The sequence below is a fragment of the Vigna umbellata genome, chromosome 8 (genome assembly GCF_029865625.1).
Source record: "Vigna umbellata cultivar VRB3 chromosome 8, Vumbellata_1.0, whole genome shotgun sequence".
In the NCBI taxonomy this organism is placed as follows: Eukaryota; Viridiplantae; Streptophyta; class Magnoliopsida; order Fabales; family Fabaceae; genus Vigna; species Vigna umbellata.
Window position 1 is genome coordinate 16,477,350 of NC_142172.1, and position 13,809 is coordinate 16,491,158.

At 29.6% G+C, this 13,809-nt stretch overlaps 1 protein-coding gene across 1 annotated transcript; it reads left to right on the plus strand.

Moving 5' to 3' along the window:
* The first annotated feature begins 7,016 nt into the window (after window positions 1-7,016).
* LOC124846907 (uncharacterized) lies at window positions 7,017-12,836 on the plus strand. The gene is made up of 5 exons (XM_088095652.1): window positions 7,017-7,165; window positions 9,327-9,795; window positions 11,416-11,499; window positions 11,593-11,682; window positions 12,173-12,836. Exons 2-5 carry the CDS (start codon window positions 9,394-9,396, stop codon window positions 12,437-12,439), a joined length of 843 nt encoding a protein of 280 aa, XP_087951778.1. The 5' UTR covers window positions 7,017-7,165; window positions 9,327-9,393; the 3' UTR covers window positions 12,440-12,836.
* The last annotated feature ends 973 nt before the right edge of the window (window positions 12,837-13,809 follow it).

Genomic DNA, 13,809 nt, shown 5'->3' on the forward strand with positions numbered 1-13,809 from the left:
ACTATAACATTAGGTCAATCTAGGTAAGAATCACCAATGAGATGTTACAAACCAAGATTTCAATCTCCATTGTAAGAACTGTAATTACATGTATTGTTTTAGAGTATAGGTTCTCTGTTGGTTTTTTTATCCTGTTATATGTTGAGCCTTTAAAATCCAATAATGTATATTGATTTTGTATTTTTTAAATATATTAATTTTTTTTACTATACTGTCATTAATATATTTTGAAAGCTCACCGGAAGAACAACATAACAAATTCAACGAGAATCCAAATTCATTGTTCTACTATATCTCTTTTATTAGGGTGTGAAATGTGACATGCTACATTGTGATTTATGCAACAAGATGCAAAGGGTGGTTTACTTTACCATAATGAAAGGTTTTAAAAGCTAAATTACAACTAGAAGTAGCCAAGTGGAGTGGACCATATGAATGAGGTTTGAGAACATGGGTTTGGTGGCACAGGAAATTGGTGGCCACTGTACCTTGTATGTCTTTATCTAGCTTTTACCAACTATCATCAGTAATTAAAATCACCAACCGAATGTTCCTTGTAAACTTCTCTGTGAAACTATAATGGACTCCAAATATATATCTATTATTATTTTTTTATTTTATTTTATAGGGACACTAATGAGTTGGAGGATAATAATAACTTATATTTTCAATCAGGAGAGGGTACTATTACCAAGTAAAAAAAGTTACCTTTCTGGATTATTCATATTATTTTTTTAATATGTAAAAGAAGATGACAATAAATGAAATATTTATATTTAATATTGTTTCAAATCTCAAATCTATTAATATAATATTGTAATGTAATCGAGATATTGTTAGTTTTGGAATTTGGTGTTAACAAGCAAACTTCAACGCTAAATAGTTGTTAGTTGTGGATTTGAGTCGCACGTTTATACGACGTTAATTAAAATCATAGTGTCAATTCATTAGTTTTCCTTTTGAAAATTGACTCTAATTAGCATCGGCTTAACTAATGTTAAATTATCACTAATTTTTAAATTAATTTTTAATTACAGCAGTTTAACACGCTAAGATATTTTTATTTTAGTCAATTTGGCTAATGTTAGGGATAGTAACTCAAAAGAACCGTATAGTATCTTCATGTTGAAATATTATAAACAAAAAAAATAATTATAATGGACTAAGGAAATAAGTGTAAATAAAGAAGTTTAATACGAAAGAAGGAGATGAATATGACTAAAGGAGATGAGAAAGAAAATGTAGATGAAGAAGATGTGTAGATGAAAAAGATGAGTATGGACGAAGGAGAAAAAAGTTGGTGATGTGTAAGAAAGATATGAGTGTGAAGAGATTTATGAATGTGAATGAAAAATATGAATATCATAAGATTTATATACGAAGTGAAAAAAAAATATAACTAGAAGATTTATCATCATTAAATCTAAACCTTTAGATTAAAAATAATTTATATATAAACACACATGTATTCAAAATATATAACTTACCTTCTTCTGATTTAATTAAATACACATATTACAAATAAATAAGGTTATTGTCTATTGATTCTATGCTAACCTTATTTATTTTAATTATTTTTTATAGTCAGCATCAGTTAAATTGAAGTTAACTTAAATATATAAAATATTAAAAATAAATAAAATTATCCTCACTAAATTATTATTAACCTTATTTATTTTAATTCTTTTCATATTTAATATATTTTTGACCAACATTAATTTAAATAAATAAAATATCAAAATTAAATAAGGTTTGTTTATGTTAAATTGACAATAACTTTATTTACTTTTAATATTTAGTTTAGTTGTTATATAATTAACACTAACTTAAATAAATATAAATGTTAAAAATAAATAAGTGTTTTTCATGTCGTTGATAATTTCATTTATTTTAATTATTTTTGGTTAAATCAATATTAACTTAAATATTTAGTTAATAAAAAAATTTAAAAATATTTTTACGTTTTTTTTATAGAAAAGCAAACTATAAACTTTGAGGATAAAGTGGTAGACAAATTTCATAAACAAATAGATACTCGATTGCTAACCACTAGACTTTCATTTACACCCTAATCATTGTTTACAAAAAAACATTAAAAATTATGTTGAGTGTGATAAGAAGGGGTTATGTTGCTTATAGTCATTGAAGTGATTATTGTTTTAATGAGTTTAAGATGTCTTAATTACCAATTGTGAAATTGCTGCTATTAATGGATGTGTGAAAATAATTAATCTTCTCAACCACACAAAAAAATGTCAACGCACAAAGTCAATTCTTTTGTCTTTATATATATGTGGTCACTGATGGAAGATTGCGTATGTCAACGCACAAAGTCAATTCTTTTGTCTTGATAAGATTTTTCACATATTTTAAAATATTACAACAAATTGTTGGAATGAAAAACTATCCATCAATGGTAAATAACATTGTTAAAGTTAATAAAGTCAAGAAATACCATATTGTCAAGAAATAATAGATAAGGTCAATAAGTATTAGTTTTGTTAATAAACACCAATCTTATCAAGAAATATTAAATAAGATTTAGAAATATCAAACAAAGAAATATTAGTATTGTTCATAAGTATTAGGCAAAATTGAAAATTGATAATAAACATATAAATTAATCATCATGATTAATCAAGATTGAAAGCAACATGAACATGTTCTAAAAGGTCTATTTAGGTGAAAGTCTATTAAAAATAATATAAATAAGTAATTATCCTAAGGTATAAAAGATGAATATTATTATTTATCCTATAATTTTATTATTGTTTGTACACACGACTTGAACGTTTAAATATCTTTGTATGTACTCTTATGTTTTTAATATTGAAATTCAGAGATCGGATTATTTAAGATAGAGAAACAACTGAGTCGAAAACTTTCAAATATCAAAATTAATAAAAAAAAATGTGGTTTTATAAAAAATATTTCAAGTCTTTTGAGAACATTAATTATTGAGCATTATGTTCATTGAAAAAGAATTACAAAGAATATTTCACATCAAAATGAGTGGTAGAGTGTATAAAATAGATTAGAAAATGCAAGCTAATGAGTAATTGAAGGCCAAAGCATGGGAAGTGGGAAGTGCAAAATGAACCAATTCTTGAGTCTTTCAATTGACAGAAACAAATTGGTACATGACAAGGGACAGCAGAACCACCATGTTTTGCATTATCCAGTTAGAAAAAGGTTGGAACGTAACAATAACAGGAAATTCTGAGGATAACAATAACATGACGAGACCTTTTGGCCATCATCTTCTCCAAACATGTAGCATAAGACATCCCAAAATCAGAACACAAGAATTAATATGAGAAAAAAACAAGAGGGATTGGAATGACAAAGGGAAGAGAGCGGATGTGGTGACAACAACGCTACCCATGCGACGTACGACTGCTCCGATTAGGAGCGCTGAAGAACAATGCACATTTTCAGTTTTTTAAAACTTAATTCATTTTGTCCAATAATCAATTGCCACGTGCATAATGATAATTACACAACAAAATTTTAACATAGTTTTGGAGGACTAAATTCACTCGTTTATGAAATTAGGAAATTAAATTCAGAAGACTAATTTTAATTTTGGACAAAAGATTACGAATCAAAAACATATTTAATCATTTTTGTAATTATTTTCTAAACTTAACGTTGAATAAATAACAAGTTTCCTTATTATTTTTGAACACAAACTTTTTATACAATTCTTCTTCTTACAATATGTCAATAGTGTAATTTAGTTAAACAAATGTTAGATTTCATGTCCTTCATTGTAAAATGGTTAGATTTAGTTAAAACTTTCATACCATAATGTTAGATTACAAAGTTTGAAGAGGATATTATGCTCAAATCACTTTTGCAAAAGTACAAAGTTTGAATAAGCTATTATGAAAAAAAAAAACTTGTGAATACAAAGATGGAAGTTCGTGTGGAAATAATAATTGGGAATTGAATACAAAGCCAAAAAAAAAGTAAAAAAGAAAAACTAAGAAAACTCTTCTTTTAGTTCTTTTCTAGAGTATGGATATTTTCATTTAAAATTCAAGTATAAGAGTGGAAGGTCTACGGAAACAAAAGGAAGGTAAATTCAAATTATCCATGTGTGTTTCTCCACCAAAATTTTTGCAAATTATAGATCTCGGTCATATGTCTTGAGCTAGTTTGCTTTTCACATTTAAACATATATGTTAAATGTGTTTCATGCTTGTTCCATGTGCTTCATGTGTATTTTCTTTTTTGTATAGTCAACTATGTGTAGCTTTGTAAGCTTCTGAAAGCTTCTTAAATCCATTTTATTTAATATCCACACTCCTTGGTTTTATTGGTGGGTAGGGGTGTTAAGGTGAGTCAACCGAGCTCACATGCTCGTCACAAATTGAACTAAAAAAGAGTCAGTTCGCCCTGACTCATTTTAGTGAGTTAGGAATTTGTAACTAAATTTGACTGACCATGGATTAGTGGGTTAATTGGGTTGATTCACTTAAGGTATTTTGTTTTTCAAATTTATTTCATATATTTACCATTATACAATCAAAGGGAATTGACCAAACTCCTTTTTTATAGTAGGGAATCAAAGTACTTACCTATTTCATCAAATACTATTATAAAGATAATAGTTGAAAATTAAAGTATTAACCTATATAATTTACCAAATAAATAAGTTAAACATCCAAAGTATTCAAATATTATTGAACAATATTATAGTCTTTAGAAAATTAAATTGTCAATCTGCGTAATTAGAAGTAGTAAATAATTTCAATGAAAAACTTATGAAAAAATGGTAAAAAAATAATAAAGGATTTACGCATCTTTATATTACAAAGCCTATATGATAACATTATTTTTTACCTTTTATTAGTGTTAAGTTTTATGAATAAAATCAACTTCTTCAAAGCTTTTAGGTTCTTTAATCTTCAAGTTTATCATGTTTTTGCATTGTTTTGTATTTTAGTTGTTTGATGCTTGTTTACCTCTAATTCCTATTTTGAGTGTGTGAAATACGTTAGTAGGAATCAATTCTGGTGGATGAAAATAAGGTGAAACTCAACGAAGCATGATTGGATAAGAAATAATAATTTTTAGACAAATACTCATGCCAAAGACACTATAATCACACTCAACGCTGCAAACATGAAGAAAGGGCTCACCTGTAGCGTTATATTGCCGGGACTGCCCCCGAACAACAAAAAAACAACCATTGGGCATTAGGTTGAGTCGTTGGGCGAGCTGACTTCTCACTGGCAGAAAATGACAACCTAGACTTGTAGTATTCGAGTCGTCGGGGCGAAAATATAACTCACCCAACAAGTTAGAAGTCAAAGAGCATCGATTTTTAGGCCTCGTTGGGTGAGAATAAAGTCGTTGACAAATTTATGGGCCTTGATAAACAAAAGAAGGTATTTAATCATGTTTTCATGAGGGTTTTGGGCATTTCACACTTTTACATAAATAGAATCACTTAGGGGGTTTGGAAGAGACTTTTGGAGGTTGTTTGGAGTGATAGGAAACTCTCCCTCTCCTCTTGGGTTTCCTATTTCATCCATGGTGGTTTTTCCCCTTTTGGGTTGGAATAAGAAAATGGGCTACAGATTTGAGATGGAAATGCGAAAGAAATGCATGATTGAAGCTTGGAGTAGCTTCTAGGTGCCTCAGGAAAATACCTTCATGTTTTTTATGGTCTCAATTTCTTTTGTATCTCTTCAATTTGTAAATCTTAGGTTCTCTACCAATGGAAGCTATTTCTATTTGTTGAAATTAAATGTAAAACATTAAATTCTTTTATAAAATTGTGTTGTTAATATATATATATATATATATATATATATATATATATATATATATATATTATATATATATATATATATATATATATATATATATATATATATTTCCTATTTTCCTATTTCATTTTTTAGGAGAATTAGATTATTACAAATAAAGGATATAAGAATTATTTTTTATGATTGAGAATAATAAAATAAGTTTTATTTTAAATTTTTACTTATCTAAATTACTGATATTTGATTACTCTATTCAATACAAAGCAGACAAGTTGAATGTTGTTGCTGACTTATTATTACGACCACAAGATTCTTTTGTTAACAATTTTCTTATCCTGTCTATGTCTAATTTCATATTTCTGGAACAGCTTCGCAGGAACTTACACACTAACCATAATTTTTCAATTTTTTTCAAGGAAGTACAACAACATCCAGAGGATCACTTGCAGTATCAAATCCATGACAATTTAGTAAATCTAGCTCCCGTTGAATCAAATACATGGATGGAATAAAATATAATTTATTAATGAAACATATTAAAATGATTAGTTTAATCCATCAACACATTAAATTCAAAAATTATATTTTCATACTAAAATAACTAATACCCTGAATAATACATAAATTCATAACAGCAACAATAAAAGTTCATATTTCAACTTTTAAAAAATTGTCACAAGATATCTCATATACAAAATATCAATTAATTTATGAGAGTATAAATCCGCAAATATTAAATGAATAGATAGACACTAATTTTAGGTACAAAGTTCTATTAACTTAATGTATAGGGTGATTTATTTGGGCATTGATTTATGTTGATTTTTATAAAACTAAATTGGAAATGCTTGATAAAGTGTTTAAGAGACTATTTCTTTTATAATAATAATTTAAAAACAAATGTGTACGGATATTTAAATTATTTATAGCAATATATAATATTTCCTTTTATGTATACATCGTATATTTTTATTTTACTTTTAATTATATTTTAAAATTTTAATATTAAAAAAGAAGAATACCCAAGACTTACTTCACACTGTAATTATACTGTTTTCCTTTTTACGTAAATATGAATTTTGAATAACTAAAAATAAAAAATAATTAAAATATGATCAAAGATAGAAATTATTTAAATGATTTCTCGTATAATTACATGTTTCTTTTAAAAAATGGTTATAATATAAACTAGTATTTTTTTTTAATTATCATATTATTTGACATTAATTTTTTTTTTCTCAAATTCTATAATTCTTTATCGTATGAAAATTATGTCTATGTCTCTCATCTTAACCCTGAAGAGGTCGTTAGCAACGACTAACATGTTCTTTGCTTCTCTTTCTCGCTCCGAACATAACTTCAAATTTTGTTCGCTTTTTTTCACTGTAAGTTTCTTTCCGACACGCTTCGTTTCGCTTGGTATCTTATTTGGTTCGGCTACTAAGTGTATGAAATATGATGGATTCTGAGTAGCATAGTTTCTCATTGCACACCAAGTGTTTGCTTATTTGTCTGAATGGATCGATAGAGAATATACGTTGTGATCGAATGTATAGGTGTCTCTTGTTTGTTGGGGTTTGGCATTCAATAGATTAAAATATTGTCCTTTGGTGAACAAACAAACATATTGATACCTGAATAAGAAAACAGTAAAATATTTTAGGAGGAATAGAAAAGAGAAACAAACACAGAGGCTTTGGGTTGGGTCATTGTGGGTGTTTCAATTTCAGGCACATCCCTGTTTTGCGTTTTCATCTTCATCCCTCTCTTTCGATCTCTCTCTCTACTACTACTACTAAACTACTTGATATCGATTATAGCTCCTTCGTTGCTTGTGGTGTGGGTTAGATTATTAATTGATCTTCCAATTTGTTAGTTGAGGAACTCATGAACCTTAATTTGATGAGTTGCAGTAGAATTTGCAGGTTCTCGTTTCCAATACGTTGTTGAGTAATTTTCTTTGATAGTTACAGGACCCATTGTCCTGAGGAGGGGGATAAGACTCCCTAGTTACTGATTGTACATGTTTTCTTGTTGAATTGAATACATACCCATTATTTTTCAGTGTGAATACTTGTTTGTGAGTGTGTGAGTGTTAGTTCTGCAGAAACCTAACAGTGTGTATGCACATTGTTCAAATGTAATTTTATTTTATCTGTTATATTTATCTTTTTACATTTGGTACACAGTTTATGCATTTATCTTCCTTTTTAATTTCTAATCCTAGGTGGGATCTCAATTTTGACTAGCTTGTTCCACATTGCTTCTAGTGAACCCATTCACGTCTCAGCTTGATTTCAGTTCCTCTGATCTATGTTCTGTTCATTAGTACAAGTCTCTGATTCTTTTCCACTGCCGTGATGACTTCAAAATAGCCTCTAATTGGTGTCCTTTTTCCATTCAAACAAATTCGACCTCCTTTTCCTTTATTTGCAAATCCATGTTTTCAATCTTTTAATATCAGTTTATATTTTTCTTCATTCCTACGCTCTCATGCCCTTGGCAGTCATGTATTTGCTTTATGATTGTTAACTTCTACTTTTATAGATTGTCTTGAACTAAAGAACACCCATGTTTTTTTTATAATGTATAATTGTGAAGTATAAATTATTAAATACTATGATTTTGTTTTACATTTTCTTTTCGTTTTTTGTGTTTGAGAATTTATGTGAATCGTATTTTTTAATTCATTATGGAGTTGGTGCAGCTGAGGTTGAAGAATATATTCATTGGTTTTAAAGTTTTTGTCTTGAATTTGTTTCAAGCATTAGGTTTGGCCCTTGAGTGAATTGAATTCTTGAACTATTGGGTTTATGTTCGCTTACGTCCTTCATTGTGAAAATGTTTAGCTATGATCAGTGCTTATGTGGTATTTGGTTTGTTGCCTAAGTTTGTGAGCTGTTGATAAGGAAAACAACTACTTTGATTCGAAGTCAAGGCAACCTCCTTGAAATTATAGAGATAAGGGGAGAGAAATAATTTTTCCAGCTCCCTTTTTCATTCATTCTGCTGAAGTAAATACATGTATTGATTGCTGATCATTGACTGACCGCATTTGGAGGAAATAGAAACTAACAAAGGAATATTTCCTTAACATAACCTATGATCAAGTGATACCTCACAAAGATATCTTTATAATATGATTCTGTCAAATGCCTTCCTCAAAGCTGATAATCCAAAAGATATTGTGGTTTCTTACTCTCCCTTTTAGTCAGTGTGGTGCTACTGGGCCCTGTATCAGTATCGGCCCTATTGCTAAGTTGCAAAGCTAGGCCCCTTTTGCTAACAGCTGTCCCTTTTTCCATCCTGTTTTCTGGTTTGTGTGATTTTGTGGGTGCATTCTCTTAGTTTTCAGTTTTGTTTTATGTGTAAAGGCTATTAATTTGACTTTTGGTTGTAATATAAGGCCGGTTTCATGTTTTGGCATTTAAATTTGGTATGTAGCATGAACTTTCGTTTCACTGGTAGCTTGGGTTTCATTTCATGGGATTTGGCTTTATTCTCCAAGTGTGATTTCTGACATTGTTCTGTTGTGGTTCTCCTAAGGTTTGAAGCTGTTGCCATTGGAAATTAACACTTGTTTTGTGTTAGTGAAAGAATAGAGTAGAAAAAAATGATTAGACGAAGGTTATCTGTTCTCTCAACGTCAATCATCAGAAGCTCAACTCATAGCAAACCCATACTCAGATGCCCATCTATCCAATTTCAACCCTTTCAGCTCCCTCATTCTCCCAATGCTCATCGAAGAATTAGTTGTTATAAATTCCCAGATTTTCAAGGCTTTAGAGCGTACAGTCTTCTGAGCTTGAATGATTTGAGAGATAAGGTTCCCAGGAAGCAGCCAACAAGGAAGGGGCGTGGGATTGGGTCTGGAAAGGGTAAGACTGCTGGGAGGGGTCACAAGGGTCAGAGAGCTAGAAAAGGTATAAAATTGGGTTTTGAAGGAGGCCAGACCCCTCTTCGAAGAAGAGTACCCAAACGTGGGTTCAAGAACCCATTTAGCCTCACTTTTCAGGTATCTTTTCGTCTTTATATTTATCGTTTTTACTTTTGTATAATGCAGAACATATGGAAAACAAAAATAATTGAACTCGGTAAAATTGATTCTTGGACCAAATGCACTTGGTCATGGTTGTTTTTGTTTCTAAAAATGCATTCTTTCCCACTAAACTAGAACTTTAATACTGTATGAATAATGGAGAAAAATGAGAAAAAGGCAGTTTGTGTCTGTTGCCAATCTTTTTGTTATGGTGTTTAATGTTATTTGGTACAAATTGTGAAAAATGGCAGAAAGCCAATAGCCTGTCATATCATGTAGTGGATAACTTTGCGAGCTTATAGCAGAAGTCACATCACAGTTAGAATATATGATTTTTATCAAATATATATGTTAAAAAATTATGTTATGCGCAAAAGTAAAAATAAAACATAAAATTAGCATGCTATTTATTCAAAAGTTCAATAGGCCGACGACTTGTCAAAGATGACAAGAAGATGCAGGACTCATGCCACAACTACAACAACAACAGTAGTTGCAACAGGGACAGAGTTGCAATCATGGATTTGAGAAATTCTGCTGTGCAATAGTGCTATAGGGGTCTTTCAAAGTAGATTACATCTCAAGTAGTTGGAGCTACCAATGGACGTGGGATATATAGCAGTTGTCTTTCAGAGCACTATCCACAACATTTGGATGCAATTTTCAATTATCGCAATCGCAAGGATGATCTAAGATCTCTGAGGCAGTTATGTTATTGAAAGATTAACTAAACCTCCGTGTGAGTTTGTGTGTAGGATCAATCTATTGGGATCCAAAAACAGAAGGCCTAATACAATATTGCTTCCTCCGTTACAAAATAGTGTGACTAAAAGGAATATTTTTTCTTCATAGAAGTCAAAGCAGCAGGGTAAACCATATTACCTCCAAAAGGAGCATTCTCCTTTTCACTTTGTAAAAACCAGATTCACCAGTGTTAGAAAACAAAAGCTAAAAATCTCAATTACAAATGAGGACCTATTTATTAGGTTCTTACTCCAAAACCACATAAGTAACTACCTGGTTACAGCTAATTACAAATTAGCCCCTTTTGTCCTTCTATAATAGACCTGTAAAGGTTGCTCTCGTTTCATCTCTATCCCTCCCCATTCCAAACACAATATGTTGTTATCATTATTGCTTTCTCTCTTTGTATTTTCTCCCACTTTAAAAAATGAATTATTAAGTGGGAAACATTGCCTGACACTGAAGCTAAATTGATATGTTTAATGCTATATCTCTGATCCTAATTTTATTTTCAAGATTCTGAAACTTCCTATGAATATATATGTCCGATTTCACTGAAAGTATTGTGATCATTGACAGCAAATGTTTAAAGTTTATATCTTTATTGTATTGAAGAGATTTTCCCTATATCTTAAATGTTTATACTTGAATATTGATGTTGATGTAGTAAGGTATTCTATACCTTGATTGTTGGAGTTGACTTTGGATTTATGACAATTGAGTAGCTCAGTTTTATTCAAATTTCTGTTGATTTTGATTTGGTTGTTCTTATTTTAATCTCAGAAACCCATAATCTATAAGCCATTTATATGTCGACATTGTTAAATTTTTTATGCCTCTTTTTGTCTGCAGCCAATAGGTTTGGGTAGAATTGCAAAGTTTATTAATGCTGGGAAAATAGATTCTTCCGAACTGATTACAATGAAAACACTCAAGGTTTTATACCGGCTACCTCACCTTTTCAGTTCTTCTGGAATTGTTTTTGCTTCATGTGCTTTCTCATTCTTGTGGTCATTATTATTACCATAGGATGCAGGGGTACTTGGGAAGCAATCGAAAGATGGAGTAAGATTGATGGGGCGTGGTTCAGAGCAGATCAAATGGCCAATTCATCTAGAGGTAGACTTTATATGAAGGCTAGACGTGTTTTGAGGATCATAATCACGCTTTTTGATTCTTAAGTTTTAACTTTGGAAATATATCTTTTCATCAGTTTTTAAACTTATCTTTATCTAATTTCTTAAATTTCACCATGGTCATAATTAATCATCATTCTTTCTTTTAAATATTTTATGATTAGTTATATGGTGGCTTGAAATTCTTTCTTCATTAGCAACATAAACTACCCAGGCGCAGCAAGATTTTTTACCTTGGTAATTGAAATGGTACAATGGGGTGTCTATCATAGGGTGTCTAACTTGACATTTGTTACAGATAAAGTTTGTATTATATTATATGTCCAAAGTTTATGCGCTAATTTTCTTTTACCTTGTATTTTTTCTTTTACGTTCCTATAAACAAACAAAATGTTGTAGTTTGAGATTTATGCTATAATTGGAAATGTTAAAATTTAAATACCATAGTGTAATTTAACACAGCGATTTTACAGGTATCAAGGGTTACTGTTAGGGCTAAGGAAGCAGTTGAAGCAGCTGGTGGGTCTGTGAGAAGGGTTTATTACAATAAGTTGGGCTTGAGGGCACTGCTGAAGCCTGAGTGGTTTGAAAAGAAAGGAAGATTGTTGCCTAAAGCAGCTAGACCTCCTCCAAAGCAAAAGGATAAAGTTGATAGCATTGGTCGGTTGCCAGCACCAACAAAGCCAATTCCGTTTTTAGTTGAAACAACCAAGGATCTTTCAGTTCAGCCATTTAGTTAAATAACTAGTATGTGGGCACTATTCTTAAAAATTGTGATTCTCTATGGTGCAAGTTTGGCTCACAAGTTTTGCAGTTCATGCAATGCCAGGTTATTAATTCAGAATTAGATAAATGAATTCCTTGAAGACAAATGAAAGGGAAAATCTTGTTTATTACTTCATTTCTTTTAAGGATTTGATCTTTGTCACTCAGTTGAAAAGAGCCTTAGGTTATTCTCTCTGTGCTGGGAATAGAATCTTAGCTTCTTCATTAAGGGTAATTTCCAAGAACACTCTTCACTGTTTACTTTTTTCTGGGTACGGATGGTGTTTGTCAAACTGACTTGGCTGAATTTTCATAAATGGACGATTGTTTCGATCCGAATTTATCAATATACAACTTGTTTTTGGTGCTGAATGTCTGATGAAATCAGATTTCTATTTCTGTTCTTTTGATGTCATTGACTTATCATGTTATCAACAAAAAGTAAATATATAAATATATTTTTACTTCCTACAAATATTTTTATGTAATGACTTTTGAATTATTTCACATGTTTTAACTTAAATGTTAATTTATGATATTGTTAATCATATAAAAAAATTAATATTATTGTGTTAAAATGATTATATTTATTATTTTTTAAAATTTAAAGATAAAAATATACTTAAGTTTAAGATAAAAATAAATTTTAATTTTGCTTCCAAATAATGGACTAAATTCATATTTAAACTTTTGTTTTTAGACTTGTGTTTATTTATTTAGCTGTATCCTTGCTTGTGTCCACAGAATAGCTTCAGGTACATTACAATTTAGTAAATCCTAGCTCCCGTGGAACCAATTACATGGATGGAATAAAATATAATTTATTAATGAAACATTAAAATGATTAGTTTAATCCATCAACACATTAAATTCAAAATTATATTTTCATACTAAAATAACTAATATCCTGAATAATACATAAAATTCATAACAGCAACAATAAAAGTTCATATTTCAACTTTTAAAAAAATTGTCATAATAAGATATCTCATACAAAATATCAATTAATTTATGACAGTATAAATCCGCAAATATTAAATGAATAGATAGACACTAATTTTAGGTACAAAGTTCTATTAGCTTAATGTATAGGGTGATTTATTTGGGCACTGATTTATGTTGAATTTTTATAAAACTAAATTGGATATGCTTGATAAAGTGTTTTTAAGAGACTATTTCTTTTTATAATAATAATTTAAAAACAAATGTGTATGCATATTTAAATTATTTATAGCAATATATAATATTTCCTTTTATGTATACATCGTATATTTTTATTTTACTTTTAATTATATTTTAAAATTTTAATATTAAAAAAGAAGAATACCCAAGACTTACTTCACAC